Source organism: Falco cherrug, chromosome 12 (genome assembly GCF_023634085.1).
Source record: "Falco cherrug isolate bFalChe1 chromosome 12, bFalChe1.pri, whole genome shotgun sequence".
NCBI classification, from domain to species: domain Eukaryota; kingdom Metazoa; phylum Chordata; class Aves; order Falconiformes; family Falconidae; genus Falco; species Falco cherrug.
The window spans coordinates 6,458,933-6,472,173 of record NC_073708.1 but is presented as its reverse complement, the minus strand read 5'-3'; the positions used below and the strand labels follow the sequence as shown (position 1 = coordinate 6,472,173).

At 37.9% G+C, this 13,241-nt stretch overlaps 1 protein-coding gene across 6 annotated transcripts in view; it reads right to left on the bottom strand.

The window, feature by feature from the left end:
• Positions 1-13,241, bottom strand: part of RALGPS2 (Ral GEF with PH domain and SH3 binding motif 2) — a 134,260-nt gene that overhangs the window by 96,342 nt on the left and 24,677 nt on the right. For all 6 annotated transcript variants that reach the window (XM_055724484.1, XM_055724485.1, XM_055724486.1 and 3 more), the window contains exons 2-3: positions 10,125-10,256; positions 6,384-6,491 (exon numbers count right to left, since the gene is read on the bottom strand). In XM_055724484.1, the coding sequence (XP_055580459.1) occupies positions 6,384-6,491; positions 10,125-10,181 (165 nt within the window). In that variant the 5' untranslated portion in view covers positions 10,182-10,256. The remainder of the gene's footprint in view (positions 1-6,383; positions 6,492-10,124; positions 10,257-13,241) is intronic.

Below are 13,241 nucleotides of genomic sequence, written 5' to 3'. Positions count from 1 at the left end.
AACTTTTGACAAAACAGAACTTTTTAAACATTCACTTACTCATATTTTAAGTCTAACACGTAAGTGAATTTTTACCCTTAAAAGGTAAAAAAAGGTGCTTGCTCACTGCTAAGGCAAAAATAAAGCAAACTGGAAAGGCTGGCATTCTAATTAGTAGCACTTGAAATGATAAAGCTTCGAAAATTATTATGTTACATGCCATTGCTCAACTTTAACAACAAAGAACTTCTATCATGACCAAATCAAGGGGAATTTAAACCCCAATAAACAAAGCCACTAGTTTGATTTCTGCCATGGAAGATACAACACACCAACTTTTCTCATTCCAGCTCCTTAGCCCAGCCAATACAAATTCCTGGATAGCACCTTCTCCTAAATGTAGTTTAACATTCAATATTCAAACAAAAAATTGTAAGTGTGCACATCAATTTGTTACATGAACCATAACCCATCTTGTTTTTGAGTTGTCAGCTGCACAGATACTTAAAAAAAAATGGAATTACATGTGTAATACAAAAGCGTAAACTTATTCCTACTTATCAGTTAAATAAGCATTCTGATTACACAAAGATAGGAAAACTCAGTATCTTCTGCCTTTCCACAAGCGATATGTCTATCAAGTTCATTTATATATTAAAGTACTTCACTGGTGAATGGAAGTTTTGTGTTTATGTTTGCCTTAGATCTCCTACATAACAATTCTAGAATATGATTAGAAGAGGTATGTTTTTAATGTATGACTAATATATTTCCCAATTATCAACCACCTGAAGAACGTTACAAGAGAAAACCTACTTTTAAGCACAGCAAATGATCACCTTGCAGTTCACACACAGGCAGTGCGGTTGGAAGGTAATTCTGCTGCCCCTGCACAGCCGTGGCAGCTTTTGCATGTAGTAGAAAGACCCTGCCTGGGGAAAGTCCCCAACAGGCAAGTTTAAAAATACTTTAGCTCTCCTGGCTGCTGAGATGTTGGACTTGTTAACAATTAAGTACTTCAAAACCCTAAAATTATTACCACACCGCCTCGTATACATATAAAGAGATTTACCCCTCTCTCGAGGAGATCTGTCAGGCCAAAAATTTTACATCCAGATGATGAAGAACTACATTTCAGTATGTTGCTTCTTTGAGGAATATGGAGCAGCTCAATGAAATTAAATTGTAAAATATTCTCTAATTCTTTCTGGTTTCTGTGAATACATACGGATTACCCTTCTTCCATAAAAACCTGAACTTAGGAACGCCTAGCTGCAGTTAACACCACTGCATCGAGTCCTCCCCACACTCCTATGTGAAACTTCACATTTGATATGGGGTACAATCCCACCTTTCTAGCCTCTAGACCTCCCCAAGCACGAGTTCTTTCTATCAGGCTACTTGCTGTACTACAAATTTTCCTGCCATCCATGTACCTACTGTAAGGACACTGTACTTCCCATATTGCTCCTGGACAGAGACCATCAGTGTGAAAGGAAAAACTAAGTTTCTGTCTGAGATGAAAAAAAAAATATCAAACGTCTACATTTTGGTTGTTGAAGAACACTGCCATAATCTGATTTTCCTTGAAGCCATGTTGGTTCAAGCAGCACTTCATAAATTGTTCCTTAATCTGAATTTTTAGAAGGAATTATATTTAAGCCTTCCAACTTGGCTTAGCACTGTCTCTCTGGGCTGCCAGAATACTTTTCCTCACTGAAAAAATAGCTAAGTCTCTGTTAAGCACTGCATCAGTAGGAGAATAATTCTGCTGTCCAAAACGAACGCTGGGGGATTAAAGTTCCTGTGTTGAAACTCTACTTTTTTCTCGCAAACTCCACTCCAAAATTTTTATCATTTATAGTGCCTCCACACGCTATAATAAAGTTGCTTCTTCTTGCTCTCATTGAGAACATACTTGTTCTGTAATATTCTTCTGTAAAATAAAGTGAACAGGAACACATACAAGCAGAAGTCCTTTTTCATCAAAAGCTCCCAGGGCCCAGTACTTCACTTTATTCAAACTGCTCTCAGATGCAGCAGACAGACTTGCCTCAAACTCCCTAAATCCACTGACAACCAGCCTCTGGAGAGGCCAAAACCAACATTACTGCCAGGAACCGCGTAGCACAGCTCACACCAGTAGCCACGCAGGAACTCGCAGAGGGGACTGTGAATCTGCCAGAGTCCCACACAAGAGAAAGTTCTCCTGGGGGGAACCCTGGGCCAGTTAAAGTTATTTTTGTTCTATTTGAAGGGGCAAAAAACTGAGTTGTTTGAACCCCACACACCTCAAAACCTATTTCTGCACTTTTATTGCACACACAATGTGGTTCCAAAACTCTTGGGACCTGCTTCCTTTACAAAACACACTTCTCATGCTCTTTCTTCAGATATAGATAGCTTGATATTTAACTGTCCTAAGAATGCAGCTGAGAAAAATTCCTTGTTTTGTCTGAATGTTTTTATAATAAGCTTTATTTGTGTATTGTTTCCAAAATAAGCAATATTCTTTTTTCCAACATCCATTTGACAAAGCTTAACTGGAATAAAAAAGAAATAAACATACATGTAAAGTGTGAGCTTACTTCATAGCACTTTCAGAGACTAGGGCAAAGAATAAAGAATCCTTCTTAGATAACCTGGTGGAAAAAAAAGCAATGGATTTATACAGCTGCGCTTCCCTTAATTCTACCTCAAATATTTACACCACTGTGGCTTAGTTGAAATATAAAATGGAAAAGCAAGTCAAAAAGTAATAAACAGTCAAATAATTAAACAGTAGCAGTCTAAGGAATAAGAATTTACTGTAAAGCAGAAAATAAATATTTCTTCAACCTGAGGTTCGCCAACATCTTAATTTGGACCTCATGTCCCCAAGCATTTTCCTTTTTTCTTTCAGTCTCAGCAGCCCCCACTTTCTACTGCCACTGCACCATTAACATATCCCTCCCCCACAAATTGTGCCCTGTACGCTTGAAACCACACTTCTCCCTTCGACGAAAATGGACAGCATTCACTGCCGCGGTGCCTACCCTGCACACACACGACGGCTCCATCGGCAGGGCCAGACACCAGTGGGTAATCCTGGCACCGACTTGTTTTGTGGCTTTTAGCCGTTTAATAAAGAACCAAGCAGTGATCAGCCTAAAAGCAGATATTTAAAACAGAGACAGTCTCCTTACTAGTTACAGCTAGAAAGCAGCCTGTAGAACCCTTAGGAGAAAACAAACATGTCCTACTTCATACTCATTGAATGGGATTCTTTTTCCCCAAAATCTATGAAATGTTCAGGCATTCAATAAATCCCCTGGAAACCATTTCTGTAAGCTGCAGAGGGATAAAGCGAACTATAAATTTGCAACAGCAGCAACTACACCTGAAGATCTCACCTATTTCAGCTGTAACTTGACCCTTTCTAAAGCAGCCTTCAACCTTACAAAGAGCACCTGGCTGGTAACAACAGTATAACTGGACTATTACATGTCTATTGCAATAATAATTTCCATCACTGCTCAAGCTAGACCCCTTGAAGGGCTAGCATACTTTGGCTAGAAAGTTAGTACAAGACTGAACAAAGGACCATTCCATGAAATGGCACACCAGCTGAGTATTCAGGACAGTGCTAGATGACTGCCAAAGGGAAGAACATGGAAATAAAATCACCGAAAATATTTACACTTGGGCTTCTCTTTGGCCTGGTAAACAGCTTCTTGAAAATACAGGATTACAAGCAATAGATTTTGTAGTCCAACTTGTCTCTTACCCACTAACTGACTAAACAGACTTTTTAAATAACAGTATCTCTAACACAGTGAGAACTCAAAACACATCTGTGTGTTTCATACTGGTACTGAAACCACTAGTATTAATCTTATTTCCAGTGATCTCTCAAACTTAATTATCTTTCAGAGTTTTGCTCTTCTTCCTGCAGCATAATTGTAATTGTTACAATTATGTACACAGATGTGCAGTGACCCATTTTTGATCAAAATGCAACTTATCGTACAAGGTACAGGATAAAACTTACCAATGACAATGTTGACTTTATCAGTTAACTCCCACCTTTGTGCTACTTATGACTGGAATCCTTTTTCATTCAAGCCAAAGTTTCCTATTAATTAGACAACTGTCTAACTAGCTCTTGTGTAGCAACTTGCATTTATTGCTGTTTTACTGGCTTCATCACATTATTTTTTCTCTCCATGAATAAGGTACACAGCCCACAAATTATTTCCTCAGTTTCCCACATAAAAAAAAAATAAAGCACAGTACTGATTCACTCAGCCTTCACTACATCACAGATGTCTGCAGTCTGCACTGCATATATTTCACAAGAGCTATCACTAAACTAGAAGTGTTCTCATACTTTGAAATAGCAGTTTGTAGCATATCCATGTCCAGTGGCAGCAGTGCATACCCTGTATTATAATGAAAACCTTACCAACATCACTTTGCATTCTCATCTGTGCCAGTATGCTCAAGAGCCTGGCCATACTGCATCACTCTGGTAGTCTTCACATTAAAACTGAAATCCAAATTAAGATTTTATACTTCTCTGTAATGGCAGGACTAAAACCAGGAAGAAAAGGAAATGGACAATAAAATAAAAACAAGCATAAGGCTTAAAGGTATTTTCTCCTCCAAGGTACCTACGTATTCAGTAAATCTACTTATTTCTATAACCTTCAGCAAGAATGGAAGAAGACAGCATTCAAAGCAACAAGCCCTACTATAAAAGCAGATAAACTTGCCTGGGGAAACAAACATTAATGACAAACTTAAAGCTGTGTATATGAACTTTGAAAAAGAAATGAAATTAATTATAACCTTGCCAAAGGGCTGAACACTGACTACTAGTAATTTTGCTCAATTGTTCAGAATTCTATCTGTAAGCCACTTTAGTCCATTTACAGTAAATGAAGCCCAATTTGAAGAACTGGATACTTTAAAAGGGAGAAGGCTAAGAGTAAAAGGTGCTTTCTTTTGGGGAATTGAGAAAACTGCAAAATTATACCAGGTAGTATAAACCAAAAATACAACCACACATTTGTAATCCTAATGTGAGATGTTTAACTAAATGATTCCTCTTTGTGAGTGGAACTCCACACAGTTTGAAGCATAATATGAAAACAGTACAAACACCAGATTTTAATAAAGATTTTTATCTAACCAAGGTTTAAGTAGGCAACATCCACGAAAGTAAAAGGTTTCCACACATGAGAGATGAAGGATTAGACAACAGAGGACAGCAGAGAAAAAGGGTTATGAAATGCGATACAAGACCAAGCACCTTTGTGTATTTTGCTGTCCAAGTGAGTGACAGCAACTCCACAGAGACCAAGTGATCTACTCTGCTGCTCAACAGCATCCACAACTGGCTAAAAAGCAGAGCCATTCAAAGGAATTCCTTCTGGCCTATGTGCTTAACTCCGCTTCAATTCATGCCCCTAGCCCCAAACTCCTAACCATTTATATTTCCTTTATGTACAGAAATCGTTAGGATAAAATTGAAAGGATAGCCAGCTTCAAAAACGTCTTCCCATGAAAAGTCGTGATTCATTGCCCAGCTGTTCCCGACAGAGCCAGTAAGAGGCCTGAACCTCAGTCAGAAATAAATCCCATTAACTATTCAAGAAGAATTTAATGTCTAAGTACCACTTCATACTCCAGATGCTTTAAATTTTCAGTGTCCTCATTAAAATCAATTTATCCATTAACAATTCACTGAAAAAGTTAATGATTAAAAAATAGAACAAACTTAATGGGAATATTTTGTGATGCATCCTACCACGTATTGATCATCTCCCCAGGACAACTCATCACAAATCTTGTAACTTGAATTATAGCTTGCTAGCAATCTTTCTAGTAACATATCTGAATCACTTAGAAGGACCATCTGTCATCTTAACCTCTAAAAGTAGCGTAAAAATAAATAAATAAATCACTCAATGTTTTGGTTAAACATCTTTACTCCTTTGGTTTTGGTTCTGCAGGATATCCAACTCATTTTTCTGTACCATTGCACCCAAAAGAAGAAAAAACTTCCTAGACATAAGAATTAACAGAGTGAACAACTAAAACACCCCCAGAAAAAAACAAGTAGAGATCTAATACATTCTTGCAACTAATACACGCATGTCAGAATTAAGCTTCATCATATGGATTTAAGAATCCTTGGTCTATGTTACATATAACGGTGTGAAAAATGCCTGGATGGCATAGCTCAAAAAAGATCACATAGCATTAAAAAGAACATAGACAATGAAGAACTATAGCGCAATATCCATTTTTGAAATCCATGGATGACAGAAGTTAGGCTAAAAACATATAGAAATGGAGAAGCAGAGGAAAAGTTGCCAAGAAGATTCACACACAGGTAAAAAATTACTGGAATTGCTTACCGCATATTCTTCTGGTGTAACCTTTAGGACATCAAATACCACTGCATCAAAGCTCTTCTTCAGTTCAGCTGAACCTTTGTCACTCAAGGATTCAGAGCTGCTACTCTTCTGCAGAAACAAACAGAACCAGTAATAACATTTTGGTTCTCTCCTCTTCTGTTCTGTTTCTGCACTCCCAAAAGCAAAATTTCTGTTCAAACATCACTGTTCACACAATTTTTCTATCGGGCAAATTATCCATTAAAAGTCACTCGGAGGACATACCTTCTCCTGACAAAGACAGCTAAAACCAGAGACTCTCAAATTGACTTCAATGGATTTCAGAGGTGTTCCTCAAAACAGAACAGTTACATTTCAACACATAATTCAATTCCAATTTTGTTGATGGGAAAGTTAATAATAACAATACAATCACACTGAATTTGAAACAGGAAAAATACCACTATGGTGAGGAAAAAGTGAAGGTCAATCCCAAAGGAATAGTTAACAAAGAACAGTATCGATCTCCTCCTGTTTCTCTCAGAAGTATTAAAACTTAAAAATTACATTGTGAGCTAAAGATCTGTTCCTGTTGAAGACACTTGGTATAAACCATTTTAGTTGCTTTTTTTGGTAAATGCTAGTAATTCACATTTGCAAATACTGGATATTAGAACATTATTCTCTGAATCTTTATCTGCAACATAAAGATTTAGATTCCCTGCAAAACACAAATAGGATTCAAAAAATTAACACTTTGTATGAAATTAACACTACCTACTGGTTTCGTATGTTTCATGTATTGTTTTCACATGAAACAAATGAAAACAATGTATCTGTGTTAGGTGTAATCACTTCCTCTAGTGTATGGATGCAAAACTAGATTCTGGTCCACCATCACAAGCAAGAAGGGTTTTACCCAACGGAGACTGAGATGTCACATCTAGATGTATGCTTCACACCTGAACCACGGGCACACCTATTCCAGAAACATTCATACAGCATGCAATGACTTTGCTGCCCCACACTCTCCTCTGAAGACCCAAAAGGCTATGCATGTTTCTTGCTTGGTTTCTTCTCACTTTCAGAAACCTGGTACAAAGCAAACTCTCAACTAAAAAGTAAGAAATAAGACAAGACACGTGGGCAAAATCATGAAGAACCACAGATACTACAGCCAGTGACTGCACCAAATTCAGATGTTTGCTTCTTCATCAAACAGTACATTTACCTGAAGCACAGAGTGGCACCTGCACGCTTCAGCAAGAGCATAGCCTTGACCTAAGTGCCAACAGAGCTCCCGTAACAGTCCTGCGAATGCTTTGTTCGGAGACTTGAGAGAAAGAAAATGAGTATTGGTGCACGGAGCTTGTTCTCACCATGGCTGGGAGCTCCAGCTCAGCTATGGCAAAACACAGTGAAGACAAACCAAGACCTGCCTAGTCTTTATGTCGATCACCAATGTATCCTCAAGCTCTGTCCTCATCACCGTCACGGGGGATGGCTCTTAGAAAGCTGAAAAGATTAGACTTTGGCCCACATAAAGGCAGTTGCTGACAGTCTGTGTAATTTTACTGCTAATGTTGAAAGTTTTCAAGACCATGGGTATGGGTCACAAACACAACACCTTCAGGAGTGATTGCTTCACCAGATTGCTTCTGGTGGAAGCCAGATTTCAGCACTGTTAGACTGCACTTTTCAACTAACATCTGCATCATGTCTGCTGATGCCAGCGCAGGAGGAAAGACAGCACATGGTCACTGATGTTAATAGCTCTACTGTGCTAATGTCTTCTCCTAAAAAGCTACCCAAGGCAGTATTTTAGGGCTACACTATGTATTTTGCCTTCAGCTTCCCACTCACCGAAACAAGAACACTCAAACTCCTTAAGAATTCAGCCAGCTGAAATAAACTCTTGTCCATTTTTAAGCACTTTTGTTATGAAGACACATAAATAACATACATGCTAATTTGATAATCATGTCTGGTTTAGTTAAGTTCTTCTAACAGTACCATCTCTCTCTGAAAAACCTGATTTTGAAAACACCACCCACCAAAATCTCCAAACCAGGCTGGCATTTTCAGTAACCAACATAGTGAAACATTTCAGTTACGAGTCCTTCCTCCTCCCAGTCAAGAAAGAAACAAAAAAGTACCACTTTTACTCAAATTTATCAGACATCATGTAAACATTCAAGACTATCTTGCTGAGTAAAAAAAAAAAAAAAAAAGAAAAAGAAAAAAAAAAAAAGAGAGCTTTCTTCCAAGAAATCTTTTCAGTTGTATGCCAACAAATGGTCAGTCAATGATTCATAATACAACAATCAATAAGGGAAGTACAAGCATCTGTATAAAAACAAATAATAGTCTTGTGATGTCAGCTTTCTTGTTTAAATCTTGACAATACTTGTGAAATTATGCTGGAAATTATTTTTACCCTTTTGATAACACAACACTCCAATTTTCCTTTCACCTTGTTTGTGGTACTTTCCATTTCCATATGCACATGCAAGTGCACAGCACACATGCAGCTCTGCTATTGAAATACTTGTGTAAATATGTAAGTAAAACAACTATCTTTGGTAAGGTTCAAAGATTCATTTACAAAGGCAACTGTGTTCAGGATGTTGTGGCTCTCATCACTACCACCTTTGTAGGGTTCTTGAATACCATGTCTTTTTTTTTTAAAAAAAAAAAACAAACTGAAATCCACCTTGCTAAAAAAAACATGTTTCACACTGTAACAAAAGCAATAAAAATAATATGCATCAGCAATAAAGTAACTGTCTCCCATTGTACATCTGTACAAGCCAAAGCATATATTCAGTCACCCTAATGACAACACACAATGCATCTGGGAAGATCACTCAACATACACTGAAGGCAGATTTTCAGTTCCCTTCACCTCAGTACTATGAGGCATTAACAGGAAAAAAACCAACCCAAACCCAACAAAAAACTTGAAGAGGGAGTGATCTCCAAGAGTTCTGGAAAAAAAAACCTCCAAACCAAAGAGGTCCTGCAAACTCTCCAACATTGCTAAGAATTTAGGAATCAGTCACAACTCTCAACAGCTCCTCACATGATCCTAGCAAAAAGAGCTCAAAAACTCTGGTACCAACTTCACCCTGCCCCTTCTTTTTCTTTAAGTAGTAAGATGAAAAATGGTTAACCAGATTAACTTCAAAATAAGAGGCATGAGCATAGGAGACCAATCCCCATTGCTCGGCTGATACACATTCTCTTAACTCACAAGCTGCTCACTTCTGGAGGGCAGCAGCTTTGCTGGGCCAGAGGGGACCCATACCAATGCTTCAGCACAGTCCGAGAGACAACGGGAACAACCTTACTCCTGTGCTACTGTGTCAGACCGCCCCTCACCACACAGGCACACAAGTACCTGTCAAAGAAAAGAACATTTCCCACAGGCTTTGCCAGCCCAGCTTATCGCACTAAGAGCGTCTATTATTGTTAAAACTTAAAAGAAAAGCTGCCTTGTCTAAATGCGATGGAAGAGAACACAAAAAAAGGCAGCTTTGGCAATGGCAAGGCTGTAAAAGCTAGCTCACGCTTTATTTTGGTATGCAAAGGTCAGAACTTTTAAGTTATTCACATCTGAACTGGGGCATATGAAACCAACACACAAAACAAGAACCTGCCGCACTAGATCTGTTAAAAGAAAAACTTACATTTCGGTGCATTTTAAATAATGTGAGTACTTAGAGTCTTAAGTATGCAATAACTGAGTTTTGTAATCCTTACCTCTGAAGCAGTAGCTGCAATATTAACACTGCTTGACTGTCCGTTCATTAGGTCCATACTGCCCACACCATTAATCTTCACCCCTACATTTACAGCAGCAGGATCATCTCCAAGGCAACTGAATAACCATTCCTACAAAGAGCAAAAAGTAATCACAAACCATTTTTTTCAAGTTTTAAGTAAAATTCAGTATCTAAAATCTGTGACAAAAAAAAAAATTACTTCCAAAATGGCTACACTTCTTTGAGGTCCAAAATTTAAGTTCAAACATATATTCTGAAATTACCAGCTCTAAAATGACATAAAGAACTGAAAGTTCCATTGCAATCCAATACTTACTGGCAGTATAGATTTTCATATGCTTTCCCCTGCTATTTTCCATATACCAGGTATCAATATGTAAATGTATGCATTAACCCTAACTTGAAGTTAGGCCTGCACATCAGTACACATATGATTCTTTTCCTGATTACCAACTTTAAAAAAATATAGTGCAGATGTTAACTATCAGTAACTTTTATAAGAAGTTATTCAATGATTTCCTCTTATATGTCTATTCACCAGCTTCAAGAGAAAATTACCGCATTAAAAGCAATTTAAGAGTACAAGCGGAACTTGGGCTTTTCTCCACAAATTACCCAAATTATTGTTTAGCAAAAAAACCCCAAAACACCACCAAAAAACAAACTGCAAAACAAACCACACAAGGGAAAACTCCACACACTAGGTTTATTCTTGAAAGAATACTATTACTCCTCATTTCTACAGAGAAAATACTGCAAAAGAAATTGAAAGCTTTGGCATCCACTACAACAACAGTAAGACTACCCAATACCTCAGTGTTAGAGGGAGAGTAAAAATTGTTTTGGACTTAAATTTCATGAGATCTTAGTGCCCTCTAGTGTGAAAATTATTATAAATCAGTTTTCACAGGTCTATGTTTATAACAAGTGTGACTATTTCCGAAGTTGCTATTATTTATGAGATTCACTTTAGGTTTGTAATTTTAACTCAGAACTATTACAGACTGTGCAAATAAATGGAGAAGGTAAGTGACAGGAAACTGAGTAATGCCACATAACAAAACAGCATTACAGCATCTCATATTTAAGACCTCTAAGTAATGAAATAAAATCAGTAATCCAAAAATTTCTATCTCCAAGTGACATAAGCCAGATATGTCAGGTAAACAAGCCTGGAAGGCAAGAAACTGCAATATCTAAATAAAAAAATATCATTTAAAAAAAAAGCAGTAACTTTCAAGTGTCCTTGTAGGAATGCAATACAGAAAGGATGCAACTGAAAGGGCCACACTGCAAATTTCAGTCAAACACTATAGCTGCTAGATATTTTGGGGTATTAATAGTCCCCACCTGAACCATGTTCAGTCATACTTCTGCAGTTCAGAACAACCATTCACATTTGACCTTATCTTGTTTTGTTTTGGTTTTGGTTTTTTTTTTTTAAATGATAGGCTCATTCACAGGACAGAAGACACTACATTTCACTTAAACATTATAGTCCCAGCCCACATGCTATAATTAAGATTGTTTCCTCCACTAAAAATACACTTAACTGCACTTAGATTTATTTTTTTTATAATAAGTATTACACTAATAGAACATACAAAGGAGGAAAAAATACCTCATCTTTGGCTTGTGAGTGTCACTGCTGCCCTGTCCTTTCCTATCTCAATTACCCTTCAGACTGTCTCATGTGGAGTATTTCCAAATGCTCAGCTCCCCAGTGCCTCCTCCCTATAGCCTTCTTATTTACTGAACTGAAAAGCAAGGAAATAAAGCTAACTGACGTGTCATAATTTTCATTTATGTAGTGACAGTGGAGGACAGAGACATCACATCTCCAAAATCAGTTTCAGGCCTTCCTCGTGTTCAAGAAGGTACACTTGTCCTAATTTAATCCTCTTTTCTGCTGAAGAAAACCCTTTACCCTTTAAAAATTTGTACTTTTTGTAACCAATGTAATCATAGGAATTTTCACACTTTGAACAATTTCATCATACCACCTGGCCTGTAATTGCATCATACAAAGCCAACCTTAAACTCAAGGTTATGTATTTGACCCTCTTCTCACAAATACTTCAGTCCTTCCCCTTCCCCATACTACTGGAGGTGAGAAGGGGGAGAATTGGGGACAAAGTGTTTCTGGTCAAAGAAAAGTGAAAGTTCAAGTTTGTTTCCGTGTTTCTTTGGTTTTTGGAGGGATTTGGATGGTGCTATTTAAAAGAAATTATACATATCATAGAAGCCTATGGAGTTGGCAGCGCAGCCTCCAATGACAAGAGTGAACCGATTTCTCTATAAACAGGGTTAAAGCCCCGCTTCCTAATGACTAGTCCCACATAACCCACAGGCACCCAGACAAGTCCTAGCAATTTCCCTGCCTGCCCCGTGTTCCCTAATGCACTATCTTAAGCCTTATCCTTGGTCCCTTAACGTAACAGCTCCAGTCTGCTGCTACCTGTTTCCTAAGCTATTATGAGTTTTGTTTGTATCTGCCCACCCACCTGAGCGGCAGCCAGGCAGGCACTTACGCCTGGCACTGTCTGCATTCAGAGCCTGATGACTATGTGATAGACTTTCCACCTCAGAGGACTGTACCTGGAGGGTACAGTGGTGGTTCACACTGATCCGAGTTTTCCTTTTCTACCCAGTTACTGGGATAAGAATTGTGAGAATTCTGCCCCTTAGTCAAGTAGGGCTGAAATTCACCACTGTGCGGAAAAGAGACTCCCATGAAGCACATAAAAGTTGGATTTATTTTTTTTACTAAGTGGAAAATCACTTAGAAAAACCCTGCATGCAAAGAAAAAGAGAGATTACAAAATATAACATCTGCCAGTCAGCTTGTATTATAACAAAGCTGTCTAAACAATGTTAAATTTGTACACATTGCTGCATTACAAGAGTATATATATGAATACATTTATACTTTTTCCCACTTTGTGGAGATACAGTAGGGAGCAGAATTAGTACTGAACTGCTATAAACTAGCATTTATCAACTTGAAAGCTCCAGAACTTGCAATATTTAAAACGTACTTTTGAAAGCTGCATTACGCACGAGATCACCACCACTCCCGTAACAATGAAAAGTC